Source organism: Pyxicephalus adspersus, chromosome 6 (assembly GCF_032062135.1).
Source record: "Pyxicephalus adspersus chromosome 6, UCB_Pads_2.0, whole genome shotgun sequence".
Classification (NCBI taxonomy): Eukaryota; Metazoa; Chordata; class Amphibia; order Anura; family Pyxicephalidae; genus Pyxicephalus; species Pyxicephalus adspersus.
The window spans coordinates 103902519-103924336 of NC_092863.1; the positions used below are offsets into that span (position 1 = coordinate 103902519).

General features: G+C 44.5%; 1 protein-coding gene across 11 annotated transcripts in view; it reads left to right on the plus strand.

Moving 5' to 3' along the window:
* Positions 1-6: 6 nt before the first annotated feature.
* UNC13B (unc-13 homolog B) overlaps positions 7-21818 on the plus strand; it is a 256653-nt gene continuing 234841 nt past the window's right edge. For all 11 annotated transcript variants that reach the window (XM_072413562.1, XM_072413563.1, XM_072413565.1 and 8 more), the window contains exons 1-2: positions 7-498; positions 1220-1296. In XM_072413562.1, the coding sequence (XP_072269663.1) occupies positions 1275-1296 (22 nt within the window). In that variant the 5' untranslated portion in view covers positions 7-498; positions 1220-1274. The remainder of the gene's footprint in view (positions 499-1219; positions 1297-21818) is intronic.

The window sequence follows — 21818 nt, forward strand, 5'->3', positions numbered from 1 at the left end:
GAGGACCCCCTGTGACTCCTGCACTCCCTGAACGAATCATCTCATTTGGACCGAGGACCCCCTGTGACTCCTGCACTCCCTGGACCAATCATCTCATCTGGACTGAGGACCCCCTGTGACTCCTGTCTTCCCTGACCAATCACCTCATCTGGACCGAGGACCCCCTGTGACTCCTGCACTCCCTGGACCAATAATCTCATCTGGACTGAAGACCCCCTGTGACTTCTGTACTCCTGGACTAATCATTTGATCCGGACTGAGTACCCCCTGTGACTCCTGCACTCCCCGGACCAATCACCTCATCCAGACTGAGGACCCCCTGTGACTCCTGCACTCCCTGGACCAATCATCTGATCCGGACTGAGGACCCCCTGAGACTCCTGCACTCCCTGGACCAATCATCTCATCCTGATTGAAGACCCCCTATGACTTCTGTACTTCCCGGACCAATCATCTGATCCGGACCGAGGACCCTCTGAGACTCCTGCGCTGCTCCAGGTGATTTACCCCCTGTCACCTGTCCTTGTCGCCTGTCCTGCCCCCCTATTAGTTCCTGCACCTCTCTCCCCACTTCTTTGAATGGGCTCTTAGATTATTCCTCTGTGATCCCTTCCAACTCTCATTTCAGCACCCAGCACCCGTCTCATCATGGCTTTTATGACTTTGTCACCCCTCCAATCTATCCCCAGTCCTGCTCCCCCCCATCAGATCCTACACCCCTCTTCTGCTTTATCCAATGGCCGGATAATAAACCTGAGTGATCCCTTCCAAATCCTGCACTCCTCCTCCCCCTGCACCTAACTTACCTCATGGATGGGCACTGATCACTGATCACCATGATACCTGCAGAAGCCGGCATTCCCATCACTTCTTACCTTTCCTGCACCTTTCCTGCCCTCTTCCCTTTCATTTCCTTACTTCAATAGATGTACTGAGACAATTCTACAGGCTGATCCCTACCAAATCCTGCACTGCTGGGACAGGACCTGGGACCCCTCTGTGCCCCCCTTACTAATATCATTCACCTGGAACCCCTCTGTGTCCCCCCTACTAATATTTACCTGGGACCCCTATGTGCCCCCCCTACTAATATCATTTACCTGGGACCCCTATGTGCCCCCCCTACTAATATCATTCACCTGGGACCCCTCTGTGTCCCCCCTACTAATATCATTCACCTGGGACCCCTCTGTGATAACCCCAATTCATTCTTCCCTAGAGTTGCCCTGTTCGCCTCATGCCAGCCCGCCGAGTGACCCTCACAGACGGAGGCCATGTCTCTCCTGTGCGTTCGAGGTGAGTGCCCGCTTTTCACGTATTGTAACCCCTAATATAGGCATTTAATTATTCTCCTTCCTGATTGGCTACAGATTGAATTGGCAATGCTGGTGTCCTGGCTGCCCCTGGATTTATTATTTTATGTCCCTTACCTGGTGAAGTCAGATGAATGGATCACCGACTTATCCTATGACAGCCAGGGAAACAGCATTTTCAGAGGTTGTAGTGTTGGCTTTCTCTGCGCTGCTCTCACCTGTGCAGGGGACAGTCTTAGGATGCAGTTGCTGACTGCTGCCATGCAGGACCTGTGACTTCGATTTACTGCTCTGTCTCCTTTGCTGACGTCCCTTGCTGCTTGCTTTTTATTTGTAAGCAACTCAAAACTATTTAAATTGCACGTTGATTCACTTCACTGGTCTGCATGAATCCATTCCAGACATGGCGCAATATACAGCAACAGGGACGCTTCTTTTACCATCCAGTGACTTTGCTTGGGCTGAAATTATCCATTTGCTGCAGTGGGGAAGGAGGCATTTCCTCAGTCTTCTATGCCCCCCCCCCCCAGTTATCAGACTGCAATGTTGCAAGTTTGCAGCTTAGTTTTAATATGCAAGGTTGCAGCAGACATTTAGAAACACAACCAAGAACTGCGCCAGGATTTGTATGATTGTGTAATTCTTGAGTCGGTCCATGATGATGCCTGAATAAAGATGGCTCCCTGCTTCTAAAAAGAAAAAGATAAGAAGAAAAGATAAGTGCATTGTAGGGGATAATCTGTGATCTTTGTGAGGGGTAATAAATGCATGAAAGTGTGGCATGTTACTGAGCATAAAAGGTATATATCTGGTGCCAGGACGTTGGCATTTGGGGATGCCAGCAATGGCTGACTTTCTCGGTCCAGGTTTCATTCATTTTACTGAGCAGATTGGTTTTGAAGTCACAAAGTATTCAGAATATGTGAAGTTGCTTTAAGCTATGTGATCACATTTTTTGGTTAATGAGGTAATGCGATGAAATATGCGGCCGTGTCATGTGACAATTCTTGTTTATGGGGGCGGAGCTTCCTTCTCTGTATTATTCTTAGCACATGCATTGGTTGCATTGTTTAATGCAGGTCAAGTGTGACAATCAGCTAGGATCTGTTTTGCACCAGAGCAATGCATTGTAACACATCAAAGAACACTGCAACACTTGGTTAGGAATTAAAATACCTGAGCACCAACGCAACATATAAAATAAATGCAATGCTTTGAAATATATGGCAGTGATGTGAGGTGTGCAACCTTGAAGTGCATTTTCTATTCCTGCTCTGCAGCTCTGTGCTTGCCAGGAGTTAGATTACAATCAGATCATTGTGCAGCAGTTGCATCCTCGCCTAATCCCGTTGGCCCATAGCCGCGGGGTCCTTGACCAGTTTTCATTGCGCTCCCTCCTGCCGGGTTCAGGGCTGCTGAGGGACGGGCACAAGCCGATCTCTGCTGGGGGTCTGAAGTCGGCCCAATCCAGAAGTCAGCTTTTTGTTTGTGTCCACCTTAAACTGATTTTATTTATAACTGGAGTGCTTTAGGCTGAGTCAGCCCTGACGTCCTAACGGTGAGATGTCCCTACCATATAGCGCCGACATATTACACAGTGCTGTACAAAGTCCATAGTCATTTGACTAGTGGTCCCTCAGGGAAGTTCCCAATCTAATGTCCCTACCATAGTCATTTACACAGCCCCAGGCCAATTTTGAGGGGAAGCCAATTAACCAATCTTCTTGTTTTTGAGATGAAACCGAACTGCCTGGAGAATACCCACGCATGCAGGGGGAGAACATACAAACTCCATGCAGATAGTGTCTTGGCCGAAATTCAAACCTGGGACCCAGCGCTGCAAAGGCAGCCAGATCACTGAGCCAACCTGGCCCTGATTTGATGACTTGGGAGTTTTGGGTGTCTCCGCCAAACTGTGTTTCCCAGCTACTCTTGTTATGTTCACTGTTCCTCTATAATGGGCACAACAGGTGTACGGACCCAGGGAATCAGTGATTGCATCCTGGGGGTTAGGTGCCAGTGTGCACTGTCTAGGTCTGCTTAACCCTTCAAGGTGATACTTTTTCCATCACTTGCTCTGCGTCCCAGTACCTCCACCTTGCTGATGTACACTGTGTGAGGCTGTTTTCTGTATCAAATTGTGACTCTTGTACAATATTGGTTATATCAGAAACCAAACTACTAGGATTAGAGGGGTGTCGTGCCCTGCAAGGGTATTGGACTTCTAGGGCAAGACAGAAGAACTGAGTGCTGCGCCTTCATCCTTCCAGATAGGATAGGATGAATAACAGAATATGAATACTTTGCTTCTTATAGAAGAAACCTTTAAAAATACACAGGAGGTGAGGGGCGATCACTCCAATGGATCCTCCGATGGCAGTAAAACCAGACAGAGGTTGTAACCTTATCCTTATTCTATTCATAACCAAAACACTTTGGGTATAGATATAGTGAACTTGTGTCAATGCAACAGGTTCACTTTAATAGTGGTGCTAACAGCCACTCATGTATCACTCCCCCATTGCTACGTTCTCCCATCCAGAGAGAAACATTTATGAGGAACTTGTCACTCCCTCCACATCAAGGTTCTGGTGCTTGGGTGTAGGTTTACTTTGACCGGGCATTGTGGCTGGGATATAGGTTCATAGGGTGACAAAAAGGGTGTTCTGTAAGTGTATGGATAAATCACAGGTTCTCTTCACTTGTGCTAGCAACTTAAAGTACTTACTTTAGAAAAGTTCAACCTTTTATTACAACTTATTCTTTAACTCTAGTTACTGAATAAGGTATCAAGTCATTGGGCTGCTGCAGGCAGGAGGTCTCCTCTCCCCAATATGCGTACTATAACCTTCGTTGAAGACGATCAGTAACTGTTCACACACACCAAGATTTTGCATGACCCTGAACTGACATCTCCCAGAATCTAGCCCAGGGGTGTCATACTCAAATATACAGTAGGCCAAAATTAAAAACTTAGACAAAGGCGTGGGCATCAAGAAAACATGTTATGAGTGGCTGGAACTCCCTCTTCATTGAAATAGCACCGCTACTACAATTCCCTGCATCTATAAAACTGTCCAATACGGGGCCACGCATAGGCAGAGAGCCCGCTGGTCTAAAGACGCAAGTGATTCCGAGAATTGTAGTAGCGGTGCTATTTCAATGCAGCGGCGGGCCAGCTGCAATTCATATTTAGGATTACTTTGGGGGCCAAAAAAAGGACGTTGCGGGTCAGACTTGGCCCGTGGACCAGAGTTTGACACCCCTGATATAGATGGTGACTCTGGATGATGCTTGAACAAAGCTGGCTCTGTCCTTAAGGAGAGAAAATCAGTCAATGGCATTGCCATGGGACAGTATTGGGATTTATTGCATTGACATTACTAAGCATACATGTAGCTCCAACTGCTTTTCATTTTTAGTGGTTTGGATTTGGGCACAAAAGCCCAATGCTGGCAGAGAACAGCCGCTGGCAGGTGGACCTCTGGCGCTGCCAAGTACTGGGACTGAAAGGGGTGCATGGCACAAACCCACTCAATACCAATTTTAGTGCCGAGCCACAAAAGCGAGGAACAGATGGCACTGGGTGATTCTAATGTTTGTGAATTGGAGAAAAAATTATTTACCCACGGCTGGTTGCATCTATACCAGGGGGTGCACGGTCTACTAATGTACGTAGATGCGTCTGTATGTGAAATGATCCCACTGAAGATTACCCCCCCCCCCACCATTTCTTACATAGACTGGCTTTGTGTGGGTGGGGCTTGACCAAGTCTGGACTGCTTCAACTATAACAGGTCTGCTCTGGAGCATTTGTGATCTTGACAAAGCGATATTCTTCCTGGAAATGTTTTCGAGCTGCGGGAAGAAGTTGTAGGTGGGTGGCATCCCCTGTATTGTGACCCAACTCTTCAGTAATGTTGAAAACACAACATCAATCCTTCCACAAACCGAGCCCAGTCCTGCGCTGTCTCCTTTTCCCTCACTCGCCATTTGTCCAGCACCACCATCTTCTGGGTTCTTTTTCTACATCACCTGGACACTGCGCAGAAATAAGATCAGATGACTTATCTTCCTGTAAATGTAAAAAAAGTGCCAATCCCACTGCGCATGCGTAAGATCGAGCAGTTGTTTTATTACATTATAGGAAAGCTCCTTGAGGATGCATGCCTGAGATCCAGCATACGTAGAAGCAGCAGCCCACAGCCTCCTGGGGCATGTGAGCCAGTATGTATCCCAGAAAGCTGTAGGTTTCCCCTTCAGTCTTTAAGGCCACGGTGGTAAAGATAAAATGAGCAAACACCTCTCAAAAGCAAAGCCACCCATTTATATAATGTTAAAAATGTGATGATAGGTCCACTTTATGAGGCACGATGGGGCGCTGGATACAGGACTTTACTTCTGATTGGTCTTCCTGCAGCTTTTATGCTCAGGTTTTGCCTTTTCTATTTAATGTAAAGACCAAATACAACTAAAATTTGTGGACAAAGCATGGAAATGTTAGACTTCTCTGGTCTGTTTTTGTTTTGGAAGTTTTTCAATACTTTCTGTCTATCTGAGATTTAAACTAGAAGAATCCATAAAAAGGTAGACAAATTAAACTGTATAATAATATAATTATTATACCGTATTTATAATTCATCTGCTAATAGCTTATCTACAATAACCAGAAATAACCCCCTCTGGGCACAAGAGTTGGGTCATGAAATCGGCGGCAGGTTGATGCACTTTGAGGGACCATGAATAAAGAATGGAATAAGTTAGTTACATTTTTTACTTTTTTTTTTTTCTTGTTCATCACCTTATTAATTCATTAATTCCATTCCAATGTAAAGCTGTTACCCAAAGAAGAGGATTGGTTTATGGGCTTCTGCTGCAAGGAATGGGAGAATGGGGCAAGAATACCCCGGAGGAGCCAGGCAGAAGCGGTGCCAATATCTCATCATACCAGGGACCGCCGAGTTGCTCCACAGTGATGAGGGTTTTGGGCCATCGGGGGAAAGGGCTCATACATATGGGCAATGAAATAAGTCACATGGCAAGAGTTTTTGGCACCTACCAATCAGAAAGTTCTGTGTATAGTACATGGAATTTTTTTGGTGGGTGTGTATTTTTTTTAAAGTTTGCCTCGGTTCCAAGAAAAGTGACCGGAAATTTATTGTGTTGTCATTAAAGAAATGAAGAAAAATCACCCACTAGGGACAGTTGTTCCTTGACCATACTAAAAGGGGGTAATTCCCTTCACCGTGTAGAAATTCCCTTTCATTTCCTGTTGTATCTCTAGGACAGTCAGGGCCGCTGTGTGCGCCCAGCACTGCCCTCGCTGCATGGGTCGGGCATCAGATATTTGTCTGCTGTTACTTACAGGTCTTGTCCCTCCTTCCTGGACTGGACAGTAAACTGAGAAGCAGCAGACCATAGAGCTCATCTCTCTATTGCTTACCCTCTATTAGCATGTCTCTTGTTAGCACATGAGCACTCCAACACAGCTGATTGGTGCTGCTTACATAGTCAGATATGTTAATACAGAGCTGTAATACTTTGCATATTTTATAGCTGCTTGGAGTTTGTCTTTAAATTTGACATTGTTTGGTTCACATATGATAATGATTTGCAGCGCTGGAAGTTTTGTGCTACTTCATTAGACTGGAGAGGAGTAATAAACCTTTCTGCCCTCCCAGAAGGGTCGTTATGTTGTTTTTCACCCGGGTGGATATTCTTGTTTGCCCGTCATCTCTTCTTGATGTGCAATCTGCATACTGAGAGCTGTCAGCTGGGCTCCTGTAATTGGACGGCGCGGTTTGGAAGAAGCCGCCGGTCAGTTGTCGGTCATTGGGCGCCGCGTTGTTAACATCTTGTTATTTCCAAAAATAGCTGCCCTGGAATGATTCTTCCTCTCGACTTGTGAAGAAATCCGCTACGTTCTGGGGTGACGGCCTGCCAGGCCTAATAAAGGAGAAGGCTGCGAGGCTACAAATGATTGGGAAACGCCTCGGTGGTGGCAACATGGCCCACCATGGAGGTGCAGAGCTACGTAAGTGGCCAACGGTCACCGCTGTGGGTGTGATTGGTGAATGGGGAGTTATTTTTATTTTTTTATTTTTTAGGGGTGTGAGGGGCCAAATAAAATAAAGATTTGTTTTGCAGTAACCTGAGAATGCCTTTTTTTTAAAGGGTTACTAAATTCATACCCTCTTACAGTATCCAAGCACCCCCAATGTTGCAGAAATATTAAGTTGTACTTGCATAGTTTGCATTTTCTTTTCCTTGACCCCAAGACTTTTCATCAAAGGTTCAAAGCTGTGTGAAAGGAAGAAGGGACCATTGCTTGCTACGATGTGCAGATTTGCAGAGTTTTCCCCGGCCCCTTTTTGCTGGACGCACCACCCGGCACTTTTCTTTAACCACCTGGCTGTTTTTAAAAAAAATGTCTGGGTTAAACACTGGAAATGTATAACATCCTCCACATTGAGAGCCCCCTGCCTGACCCAGTGCCCTCTTTTACAGATAATGGGCCAAGACTGGTTGACAGTCCAGTCACCATGGACCAAAAATAAAAAATGCAAACAGCAGCCTTTTTACCAGATATCTTTGATTCAGTTCCATAATGTTACAGGTCCTCTTTATAGGATTCCCTATACCCTCCCCTTTCCCCTCCATAGAGGGCACAACCTGAAGAATGATGCCAAGCAATATGGCTCCGCTTCCATGTTGGTAAGGCTCACATGAAATAAATTAAATGACGCTGGGTACCGGGGATCCTTGCTGGAGCAGGGACAATGCTGGAGATGAGGTGAGCATTAATATTATTATTATTATTTATATAGTGTCAACATATTACGCAGCGCTGTACAAAGTCTATAGTCATGCCACTAGCTTTACCTCAAGGGGGCTCACAATCTAATGTTCCTACCATATTCATATGTCTTTAACACCGTCCAAGGTCAATTTTATGTGGTGGCTTTTTTTCTAATTTGTTGCCCTTCTTTTATCCGAGAGCTGATTGCTCATGGGAGTCGGTTTCCTGCATTTTTTCTAAAATTTGGATCCAGATGTCCCATGCAATTGAGCCAAACCCATTAGGCTGTATTCAGATATTCCAAGCAGGACCTCTGCACTTCATTACTGTCAACCAGAACTGAACCACCCCAGACATTTTTGAAAGCCCGGTGGTAAGAAATTGTAGGTGGGTGGCGGCCCCTGTATTGTGACCCAACTCTTCATCGACTATCCTAAACCAGATAGGTGGTTTTTGAAAAGTGCCAGGCGGTGCACCCATCTAAAAGTGGCCGGGGAGAACACTGCACCCGAAAGCCCTGATTGTCATTATAACCAATAGGTGCAGCAGAAAGTTTTAAATTTTTTTTTTGCAGCCAATTGAACATTGGGTGGCTTTATAATCCCATTCATCATCGCTGAGCCGCTTCCATAGACTTGATTGAGGCTGCTATCCAACGCATTAGAAAGCATTTCAATCCGTCGCAGCTTTCTGAAGGACGATAGATGACCCATAATCCTGTGCAACATGTGGCAAGAGAACCGCAGTTCATATCACCAGGTGCTAATGAATTCATATTAACACCTTCTTTTCACCTTTCACGAACACCTAACAAGTTGGGCCGCTAACCGTTCTGTAGCCAACCGCCTGTCTAAACTCATCTATGATAAATTGGTCATTTGTACATTGCTCAGTGTTTTTTTTTTTCTCTTATGCACATTCACAGAAATTTTTCAAAGCCCCATTCTAGCAACCAATCAAAGTCCAAGTTGTCTTACTCTGGCTCCAGTAAGGCGACCTCCTGATTGGTCAGTGGAGGGATGAAGCTGAATGAAGCTCCTGGTGTGTAAATTGTTTCTTGCAGTGAAGCAGTAATAATCCCCCAGAATTGTGCAGGGATGAGTAAAAAGCAGCGTTTGTGTTTTTTTTTTTTCCATTTAAAGACGTTTAATCCTCTTATCTCCGGGAGCTCTGAGCCGCTGTCCTAGAACCTCTCAGCCTTCTATCTGCTTACAGTGCTTCTCCCAGAGTCCTCTGTGCCAGCCCGGGGTTGCTCCTGCCCAGGGCTGTGCAGGACGTGTGTGGTGGCTGGCTGTCACCAGGTCTGATTTATGAGAACCGATTTACCGGGTCTGATTTATGAGGGTACGAGGGCACAATTCTTATTGTTGGCACCTGATTAGGATTTTCACTTGAGTCATACTGGCTCCATGATCTCACTGATTTTGAAGTAAGCATGCAGATAGTGAAGGCTGGAAGTCTCCTTCTCCACCTGTCAATCAGTGACTCATTAGGTAGTAAAGTATCAAGGCATCCGGGACCAGCAATGACACCTTCCAAATTTCTAACCTCCTGGGTTCAATATAAATCCAAACTAAATGAACATTAAAATACCTTTTCTATAAGCACCTGACTTTGTATTGGCTTCCTGCATTCCCAGTACAGCAGATTGGAGGTCGGAAAAGACGCACAAGTAGTAATAGGTAACGCAAGATTCAAATAAATAGACTTTTCTATTCGCTACTCATACCAAGAGACTAATTTCAAATGGTTCCACACGATGGCTCCTTGTCTTGTTCTGGTAGAGGTTTCCCTCTCCGTATTGGGATTGCCCCATTTTTGACAATAGGTCTGCTATAGCTCACCAAAATGTACTGATTGTCCATTTATGTCTTTCCATTCCTAGCGAATCATTGTGCAATGGGGAGGACTCCCCAGGCCCTTTTAAATGGGCGCACCACCCGGCACTTTTCAATAACCACTCGGCTGTTTTTGGGTGGTTACCGAAAAGTTGGGTCACAATACAGGGGCCACCAGTCGCCTACCAATTCGTCCCACCCAGCTTTAAAACAGTTGTAACAGGGCTTAGGTTGTTTCTATGCAGACAATTGGAACAGGGCTTAGGTTATTTCTATACAGACATAGTGTTGCTATTCTATTCATTTTACATTATTAATGTTTTTATTGGGCTTTATTCTTTCTGTTACTGCTTTGTATTTTCCAGTTTATAAAAAACTTTATTTAAAAAAAAAAAAAAGGGGAACAGATTTTCTGGTCACCTATTTGGAGGTATTACTGTGCTTCTATTTATTATTATTATTATTATTATTATTATTATTATTATTATTAAAAATTATAATAAACAGTCCTGGCTGCTACGGCACCACAGCGTCCTAGGACTCCTGTCGCTTCTGCAACCAGCCAATATAAGGGAATTTCTATACGAATAGTAGGTGCCTGCATTCACTCTTGAGGAATTCTATTTACAAGGTTTCTCTGCTGATCATAAAATGTAAGGCTCTCCACAAGTCCCCTGAAGAAGCCTGTAGGCGAAACGCGTCGAGATAGGAGACATGGTACCTACGTGTCGGGATGAGGGACGTTGTACATACTGCTGAATCTCGGCACTTTTAAAAAAGAATAGCCAACAAATCAAGCCAGGCTTCCATTATTAATTTGTGTCATATAGAAGTTATTTTGTGGCTTTTCTTTGTGACTTTTGTTGGCCGTTCCATGCACAGCTCCTTACACAACTTCATTTATAGAATAATATTGTGTGTCTACAAATCATCGCTCTCCTCTCTGAAACCATACGCTTCATTCCATTATAGTCGCTTCTTCCCAGCTATAAAATCTTCCTACCTGGAGTTCTGTTTTTGAAGTGACGGCTGAGATCCGTTGCTTTTACATTATCGGCCGTGATGTTTGATGAATTATTCCCCGCAGAGAGCTTTTTCAGTCCGAGTTCTTAATGCTCGGCTTTGGATGTGAAGTAGAGAATTCAATTTGCAGAATATAATATTAAGAAGAAGTCTTCTCTTCCGAAAGCGTGACTATAAAGAAATACATTGTTGGTGAATCGCATTGCCTGCCATGTTTATGGACCATGGAAAGCTCTTCTGCTGCGGGAGGTGAAATTTTTAATTTAAACTACAAAAGAGGCCATCGGGTTACTGTCTGGATTAATGATCTTCTGTCTGCGGAGAAAGTGATTAGAACTTTGGAGAGGGGATTACTTTGTGTGTTTTTCTGAGAATTTCGACAAGGCGTAGGTCGCGTCTTACGCTCTTTCTTTAAAGGCCATCACAGGGCAAAAATGTAACCCACTCTGCCCCCTCAAAATCAGCCGGCAAACTTTTTTTTTTCTTTTCATGCTTTGTAAAACAAAATCTACTAATGTCTGGGACTATTGCTAGAACTGTTTCTGGGTATGGGGGACCACTAATCTTGGCTGCAGATATGCCTGCGTTGGCTGTTTCTATGTGTTAGCATCAATACAGACCCATCTAAAGGTCAATAAAGGCCCATCATACCACCCTTTCTCAACCTTAATAATATCAGGGAAGCCTTAAAATAACTCCCAGGTCTTCAGGGATCCCCCTGCTATATTTAATATATCCACAGCTAACTGTACATTAGTTCGGTGGTCAGTATGAAGAATTCCCTGCATTGCTTGCCATTGGGAGGAAGTCACTATTATAGATAGCCAAAATGGTCATTGGGTCACCTAGTTTGGCCTGAGAGGCTCAAATTGCTCATTTCTCCCCTAGCAACCACTAGAGGGACCATAAGAACCACTGGTTGAGAAACTTCTCCAAAAGAACCCTGGACGGAAGTGTCCATATCATGGAGGCAATGATATGGACACTTCTGTCAAGGAGTCATTTAGATATCATAAAAAGACCTAAGACTGAGGAGTTACATGACCGTGAATTTAGGGGGGTGGGAAGGGTATTTTATTTTCAAACTTGCAGCATGGCTGCATCCCCAATTACAAAGCCCCAAACACAAATGCTGCAACCCCAAATACAATACTTCATCCCAAATGTTCTTCGAAGGGATGAGATAAAGACATTCAAGTTCCTCCACAACAGATTGCTCAAACCATGTCCTCATCTCATCCCTTGGAAGAAAGTTTGAGATGAAGTGGATTTGTGAGCCAGATCATCTGATATCAGCTCCTGACCCTTTACATTCATACGCCAAATTCGTGTGGAAAGCCTTCTGAGACAAGTATAGAATGGTATAGATACAGGTGGTGGGTGGTCAACTTCATCAATGTTCTCCCCAGCCCCTTTATAGCTGGGTGCACCACCTGGCACTTTTCAGTACCCACCCGGCTGTTTTTGGGTGGTTACTTAAGACCTGGGTCACAAAACAGGGGCTGCCACCCACCTACAACTTCTTCTTCCCACCTAAAAAATTCTGGATTGAACATTGTCCATTTTTTTGGCCATGCTTTGTGGGATGTCCATCAAGCTTATCAAGACCCAATGGTCTGGTGTGCACAATCCTTTGGCCATGTAGTGTATTTGTGGCCATATTTTCCCATTACGTATGCAGGCTCTGCTTCCTGCTTAGTAGTGCACATTAGGATATTATTCTTTATTGTTGGTTTGGTGGATTAATCCCAGCAGGAATTGTACATTCTTCGTAGCAGTGTATCAATAAGGATGAGGAACTTGGCCTAGGTTCTGTTTTCCTACATGAAGTCTGGATTTGCATAATAGATCAACAAGTAAATTTCCTTGAATTCATCACGCCATATGGGTGTCATTGGAGGCCAGCGAGGGCAGAATCGTTCTTTTGTTTTTGCTACAAGACAAAACTTTTTATTGGAGATCTTAAAGGAGTCTTTGTAATAAAGCGCCACAAACTCGGGTGCTATGGGTAATTTAAAAAAATACTCGCTGTGTCTGCTAATATTCCCCTTAAACTTCCTGCTCTGCGATCCAAAATTATTCACTCTGCGATCCAAAATTATTCACACTCTTCCCCTCCTCTTCCAATATTCATCCTCCTCCCTGGACACATAGGAGAATGTTAGAAAAACGCACCATGCCATTATGTGTGACACTCTCTGCAGCTTACGGCCAGTGCCCATAGCTTGAGAAAAAGCACCCATAATGTCACATGACCAGACCAAAGACCCATTGAAGTACAGGCGGGGGGGGGGGGGCAACCTGGGGCAACCTGGAGCTATGCTACAAAATATAAACTCCAGCATCGCCTATATTTACTGGAGGTGGCCCTCCGGCCTCGCCTTTAGCTACTGGGGGCTTCTCACAATGCACATTAGAAACTGCAGCAAGTCAGATAGAGCTCCGCCTCATTTTCTTGCATCTAGCCCCTCCCTCCTTAGTCTGACTGTTCTTAGCCTCACCCCTTTCCTGTCCCTTTTGGATTTTAGTAATTTTCAATATGGACACTGCATTACATGTAGCTAATCTGCATCCAAATATATCTGCCTTGGAACATCCACCTTCTCCTGTACGTTTTTTGGTATTTCAGTATTTTCCTAATTCCATCCAGGAGCCAACCTACTCCTTGTTTTAGGATTGTGAGGGCGTACGGAGGCCGGGTTCAGAAAGCTTTGTACCGCACCCTCTCACCACCCTCATTACCTATAGTATGCATTACATGGAGAAGCAAAGAGCCCCAATAATGCCACCAATTGGTCTAAAAGGTAGACAATGAGGGGGTGGGGATGAAGGAAGCAGGTAAATCAGTTTATAAAGAGATTACATTTTATCTCACCAAATGTTTAAGGTGGTTGTGCTGGAGGAGGAAAAATTGTTCTGTATATCCCCAGTGCAATTCTAACAAGCTGAAATCTGCTCTGTGAAGCAAACTAGATAAAAGTTTCTATATTTGAGCTGAATCTATGCCAAAACCTAGAGATCAGCGAAGGCTTCCTATAAATAGTCTGTACCTGAAACGTGCTGCGGGTACCTGGGGTGAAAACACATGTACCGAAAAATTGGCACTATGGGGAGGTCATTCAGTTCACACTCTGAACTAGAACTTATATTCATAACTTAAATACATAAAAAATATACAATAGATAAATAGCCACCAGCTGATTCTTTGCATTGCTTGTAGAACCCAATCCTGGTCCTGGTGACGACCAGAAACCAATCAGAGTTGTTCTCACCCATGTAATTATGGTCGCTAGGACATAGTAATAACATATAGATTGGATACTTTGATATAAAAACAAAATAAAAGTATCCTTGTAGTTTCCTTTGATTCTTTCCTCCCCTTTTCCCTTTATATTCAGAACATTTCCAGGTCCGGTCACTTTAACCTGCACAACATCTCCAAAATCTGCCCCTACCTGTCCCCTGAGACCACCAAACTCCTTGTACATGCTCTTATCATCTCTCGTCTGGACTACTGTACCCACCTACCTACCTACCCCATACACAGCCTTCCCACCTACCTACCCCATACACAGCCTTCCCACCTACCTACCTACCCCATACACAGCCTTCCCACCTACCTACCTACCCCATACACAGCCTTCCCACCTACCTACCTACCCCATACACAGCCTTCCCTCCGCTCCTCTTTTGCTGCCTCTCTTTGTAGTTCTCAACATTGGCTTCCATCTCACCTTAGAATCAAATTCATCTCCTGTGCTTTGCCTTCAAATCCCTCCACAGTTATTGTCCCACTTACCTTTCTGACCTGGTAGGAAAATACTCCCCCTGCCGCTCTCTTCGCTCCTCTGATGACCTACTAATGACTTCCTCACTCATACCCTCATCACACGCATGGCTCAAAGACTTCTCTGGAGCTGCCCCAACTCTCTGGAATGGTCTTCCTTGTTCTATTCGGCTTGTTTCTACTTTCTGCTTCTATAAAAGAGCGCTTAAAACCCAACGCTTCATCCTCACCTACTCGTCTTCTTCTGTCTCCTAAACTCTCTACTTTCCACCAATTTAGGCTCTTCTGGGCAGGGTCCTCTTCTCCTCCTTTGTTACTGTCTGTCATTTGCAATCCCTATTTATTTGTACAGCACTGTGTAATGTGTTGGCGCTATATAAATAATGTTTAATAATATAATAATAAATCTGTTTAGCACTGTGATTGTCAGATACAGTTACAGTATTTAAAGTAAAAAAAATAAAACAATACAAAAAAAACAGTTTTCTTTAAAACTGCTCTCCACCTTATCCAAATTGAGTTATTTTCAAGTTGCTTAGGTTGCTAAAGGTTGCTAAATTTGGCCTAGGCATCACATTGGAGCCCCCACAACCTAGCACCAATGATATTCGATAGCCTCCTGGAGAACCTGCAAATTCCTAATCACATGTTCCTGCGTTGAGCATCAGTGTTCAACCCAGAAATTTTTTAAAGCTGGGTGGTAAGAAGCTGTATTATGAGCTAACTTTTCAGTAACCACTCAAAAACAACCGGGTGCCACTGAAAAGTGCCGGGTGGTGCACCCAGCTAAAAGAGGCCGAGGAGAACTCTGCGTTCTAACGTTCCAGAACTGAAGATCCTGATCTTGGCACCATTTTATAGTGTCACAACTATGGACTTTGTACAGCGCTGTGTAATATGATGGCGCTATATAAACACTGTGTAATAATAATCATTTCTGAAAGTGACAGCCTGGCTGGCGTAGCTGCGTGTTATTTGTAAGATAAGAGAGACTTTTATGAGCGGTTTACATCACCTCATCTTCATTTTAATGAGTTGACATTTGTCACTGCCGCACAAACTTCCCTCGGCGTTCTCATCGACTTGCCACAAAGTTCACAGCCGTCAGCCCATGCAGATCAATAACTTAGCCGTTTCGTCTCTAAAAATGGCTATTCTGACTCTGTAATCAATACCCCACCTACTAGATTGTTAGCTCTTTGGGGCAGGGCCCTCTCCTCCTGTATCACTGTCTATATTAGTCTGTCATGCCTATTTAATGTACAGCGCTGCGTAATATGTTGGCGCTATATAAATCCTGTTTAATAAAAATAATATTAATACGGCACTGGGAAAGCGCAGCTGGGATACCTGGGAATGGACCTGCGACAGGGCTGGCGGCTTTCTTTATGTAACGCAAAACGTTATCTGTATGGCTTTAGGGGAATAGTTGTGTAGCTCTGCCCCCTTGTTCCAAAATTTTGAGTATTTTTTTTCTTTGTTTTATTCTGCCTTGTGACATATGAAGTGTTTGAGTTTCTCTTCTTGATCATTTTATGAAGCACTCTTCAGCTTTTCATAAAGGAATGTGAATTGCCTTAATGTGTCAATGTTTGCTTATCCCCAAAAAATAAGGTCACGTCTCCTAAAGGACTATCTCACATGATGGGCTTGTTGAGATGGGGGTGAGGTTGTGATGAATTATAGCTTTCTCAGTTCTTCAGCTTCTAATCATGATTTGTGCTGACCCAGCTCCTCCATCTCTTATTACATAAGCTTTAATGTAGCTGCTGAAGAGTTTGCTGGTATTGCATCCAAGCTGGCAGCTCTCAGCAGCAGTCTTGGGGCTTTTACAGGCCAGTGTTCTCCCCAGGCCCTTTCAGAAGGGCGCACCACCCGGGCCTATTCAGTAGCCGCCTGGCTCTTTTTAGGTGGTTACTTAAAGAGTTGGGTCACAATACAGGGGTTGCCCCCCACTTATAAAGTCTACCCACCCAGTTTTTTTGAGTTGAACAGTGCAGGCTAATAATACACAGTGCTCAACCCAGAAATTTTTTTAAGCTGGGTGGGTAGAAATTGTAGGTGGGTTGCAGCCCCTGTATTGTCACTAAACTCTTTGGTAACCACCCAAAAACAGCCGGGTGGGTGTTGAAAAGTGCCGGGTGGTGCACCCAGCTAAAAGGGCCTGGGGAGAACCCTGATACACATGACAAAATACAAGAAAAAAAATTGCTTATATATATTATATTGTATAAGTCTTTTTGTTCCATATGAATGGTCAGGTGAAGGTGTTCTCTGTAAAGCCGCATTCTTCTAGGTTTCATTCTGCAGCATTGGGCCCTATAGAGCCTCTGCTCAGCTGCGAGTGATGACCAACATGATTGGTCCCACTCTGTCCTGGACACACCCCTGAGGAGTATCGCCACATCAGCCTGCCATCGCTGACTGTAAAATGCTGCTGAGCACCAGTGTGAATTTTTTTGTGGTATCACAGAGAACCCCCAACCACCACTACTGGGAAAAGGAGGACCTGTGATGTCCATTAGTTGGTCAGAAAAATAAAATTATGCAGAAGAAAAAAAAAAAAGGAGAAGTTTTCAATAGATTTTACTGTGACTTTCCCATGTAACATTTGGGTTGACATACCCAGTGCCAACCAGCCTCGGCCACCTCCTGTAAGCGGTTTTGCGATGCGCCCGTATCTCGGTTGAATTCTCAGTTGGTTGGAGTTTGTTTTCTCCTCTCCCCCGAGGGACTCTCCGCAGATCACTCAGCTGTACTCTGTTGTATGAAGTCACCTGCTATTTACAGAGCGCGGAAACTCTTACGTAAGGTCGATGTGGTGACAGTTTTATAACACGGCAGCCTCTTGTGTGTGGCCAACCCTCTGGGGATATCGGACTCTGCTTTTAACGACTGCAGTAATTTGGATATAGAACCAAAATCAGCTTTGAGAATGTTTTTCAGAAATGGAGAATTAAAATCATTTTTTAATATGAGTGATGATTTTAAAAAAAGGGTCAGCTTATCCAAATCCTATCTGGTAAATGCCGGAGAAACAAATTCCCCAGCACGTTCTTGTATCTCGCTATGACTTTGTGAGTTCTTTGTGCCAGGATGCCAGGTTTGTTCACCGCGTGTGCCCATGGGTTCCCCACCATAACTGCATGGAGTTTCCAGGTCTGCACCCCTGCTGTGCCCAATATGAGGGTTCCCAGTTTCTCTGTGCTTAGTTCCCACGTCTGCACCCCTGCTGTGCCCACCATAAAAGGGTGTCTTTGTGCCAAAGTACATGAACCTGTACCCTTGCTGTGCCTGCAGTTACCACATCTCTGCCTGCTATGAGGGCTTCCCACCTTCCCTATTCTGTAACCCTACTTTGCCCAATTATAAGGGGTTCCCACCTAACCTAGTCTGGGTCCTCTACTGTGCCCAATTATGAGGGGTTCCCACCTTCCATGTGCCAAGTACCTGGTCCTCTACCCCTTTTGTGCCTGGTATGAGCAGTCCCAGGTCTGTGTCCCCATTATGAGGGGCACAGGTATGAGGGGCTCCTACCATTCCTGTGCCAAGTTCACAGGTCTGTACCCTGAGGGGGGTTCTCACCTTCCCTGTCCTAAGATCCTGGGTATGTACCCCTACTATGCAGATTATGAGACGTTTTCACCTTCCATGTGCCGTTTACCTGCACCTGTATCCCTGCTGTGTCCAATATGTAGTGTTCCCACCGTCCTTGTGCTAAGTTCCTGGGTGTGTACCCCTACTGTGCCCTGTCCAAGGGGTTACCACTTTCCCTATTATGCCAGCTCTGAAACTTCCCACATTCCTATGTGCCCATTACCTGCACCTGTCCCCCTGCTGTGTCCAATATGCGTTGTTCCACCTTCCCTGAGTGTGTACCCATTAAAAGGGGCCCTTACCATTCCTATGTGCCCAGTACCTGCACCTGTACCCTTGTTGTGTCCAATATGCGTAGTTCCACCTTCCCTGAGTGTGTACCCATTAAAAGGGGCTCTTACCATTCCTATGTGTAGTCCCCTGGCCTGTGCCCCTGCTATGCCCATTATGAGGAGTTCCCACCTTCTCTCCTGAATTTTTAATTATTTTGTAACAGACTACAATGAAAGAAAACACAAAGGTTGCAGTGCCCCCAATTCTACTAGGTGGAGGTCTCTGGAGGGAGATTTCCATTTTGTATTTTCTATCTGCCCAGACCTCAGAGCTCCACCTGTGACTTTTAGGTGTATGGACCGATTAAGATTTTGGTGTTGACATTAAAGCCCAACTCCACCTTGTGTTACATTTTGTATTTTGAAGAATCTCTTCATTAGGATTAATGTTGTGAATATTATTCTTGCTGCAATGCAATGCAATCCTTTCTGCACCTGGCAAGCCTCTATGCCAATTACCTATGGTGATAGAATGGATTTGGTGTAAGCCTTGGTGAGCTGCAGAAGTTTGCTCTGTTTTAGCTATGCGGGTGGCACGCGGTAAGTTCGCCCGGCGGGCACAGAACAGCTGTTCTTGCAGGGATTCTTCAGGCAGGATGACAGAGGGCTTTCCTGGCGATATGCAAATGAAAGCCGGAAATAGAAGCAGATTATCTGAATATTTCAGCTGTCAGCCGGGCCATTAGGGTAGATTTCCTCGCCGTGCTCCTAATCTGCAGCCTTGATGCTGCCGCCGCTGTCACCGGGTGATAATGAATTAACACCAGTCCGGAAAACTGGGGCGCAGGAACTCATAATTCATATTCATGTACATTTCCCTTTATGTCAGGGCTTATTATAATAAGCTGCACACTTATTTAATATATTCATTAATCCTCTGCTGACCTCCAATGTCTGACGAAACTACAGGTCCCAGCAGTCCTTAAGCATCTGCCGTCCTTGTAGGAAAATGTAGAAGTGACTTTTGAAAGATGAACCATTATAGATATATGGAATAATTTCCAATTCTCTTCAACCATCTCTGCAAATCCATACAAGGCAAGGTGAAAGGTTCTCTTTGAAAGTCGGTGCCATCCCATATAGTTGGGTCCACCATTCCTTTATTATGGGAGAAAGGAGGTGGCTTGTAGTCTACAGGAATTTTTGTAATTATTGTAAGCTGCTTGTCCTTGGCGGATGATCAATACCCCTACCCCATATCTGTTGCAAAAGGTCACATGACCAGGGTCCTGGATCGGGTATTTAGCAACCACTTCAATGTAAGAAGGTGCAGCGGGGGCGTCCTTGTACAACTGGGTTAAAGAATGGGCTTTACAAATATCCAGGTAAAATGGAGGTGTGTAGGACAAGAAGCAATGAAGAATCCGGACAGAGATGGTAACATTGTATACTTTTAGAATGTTAGTGACTTTCTGTCCCTGTGATCCCCAATGGCGTCACAAAGAAATGCAAACTGTTACAATTGTTTTCACTCCCCAAGTCTTTGCTTTTCTTTGAGCAGTGCAGCCCTATGGACTTTCTATAGACCCATCTGCATGAAATCGGCGCATAGAAATATATAGGCCTGTACTGTACAGGTGGAGGGCAAAGTGGTAAATGCTTTCAGTGGCGGTAACAAACAGTGGGTTGTGGCCCTTTGTCTGTAAATGGGTTGGATTAGGTCAGGTCAGTATAGGAAAGAATAAGTGCATGTCTTTTTAAAATAATCCCTGGTAATCCTGCCAACAAGTTGTTCCTGTTGTTGGGTGACGACTTCTGTTTAGTCGCCCTGTTCCTTGCACCCCTCCATAAGCCACTATAACTATGGCTACTCATAGGGATGAACAGGGCCACAGCGCACATGAGCATTATGAAGAGGACCCTTCTGTAATCAAGTCGATTGAATCAAAGAGGATGGAAAATATCCTTGGGCTGTACTGGGGTGGGTGGATTATTATAGGACAATCTCCCAAAAAGTGAAGTTGTCCTTTTATTATCTTGCAGTGATAAATCAGACTGATCTCCAGAATCTCAGGTAGGAAGAATCAGAATGTTTTAAAATAAAAGAACTTGTAATGATAAAGTAGGTCATGTGCTTAAAATGATGATTGTGGAAGTTCACGTCTTACATATCTTTCATTTCTGTCTTTTGTAATTTTGCCTTCTTCACCAGCAGCACAACAGGGGGTGCCGGTCTGATTTAAAATTAGGATTACTTCCTGCATTAACCCTTCAATAATTGGCTGCTGAAATAGCCTCCACTTTCTTTAATCTATTCTCCCGGCCTTCTCTTACTTTTATCTTCCTTCTTCTTCCTTTAATATGCCCTCCCGGCCTCCCCCAAATTCCTTTTATCTGCCCTTCTTGACCCGCCCTTTCTTTAATTTGCCCTCCGACCTTCCCTTCAGACTTTCACAGCTGTTTTGGCTCCTGTCCTGTTTTATAAAATTACTTCTTCTAATTTCACTGCAAAAAATGTTTCACAATGTACATTAGAAGCTGCAACAAATCAGACTCCCCCTCATTTCCTTGCTGGTGGACATCTAGCCCCTCCCTCCGCAGCCCAGCTTTCTTTCGCCCAGCCCCTAACAATTTTTGTATTTAATTTCCTTCAATTCAGGCTCAGCATCACATGTGGGTGTTACCCAGAATGGTCTGCATATAATTACAGCCGGTATAGGACCGCACACTCCTCCATAGAATCGTCCCACTGCTTGTACCCTGATTTAAGGGCTCTTGGGGCTAAAGATTTTACAGCCAAATAACATGCATGAAGTAATAAATTCACCCATAGCATTATCAGAAGATTTTTGTTGCAGTGACTGGTTCTCTTATTTCTTCCTGATTTGGGTAAAGCTCTTCTGCATTTATTCTGAATTTGTTGTGTGGCTATGATAAGATTTCAGGAGCCGGTTAGTCTAACCACAGGTCCCGGAAGCCACTTTTTAAGGAATGGATAGGTTTATATTTATTTTATAGGCCAAGGAACTTCATCCGGGACTGCAGGCTGCAATAGTTATTCAACCTGACAAAAAGACAAATCCTCTATTAGTATATTCTATAAGTATTCCATTATCCTGACTCTCTCCTCTACAATCTAATATGAATGCTGCAGCCAGACTCCTCTATCCTTCCCACCTACCTGCCTAC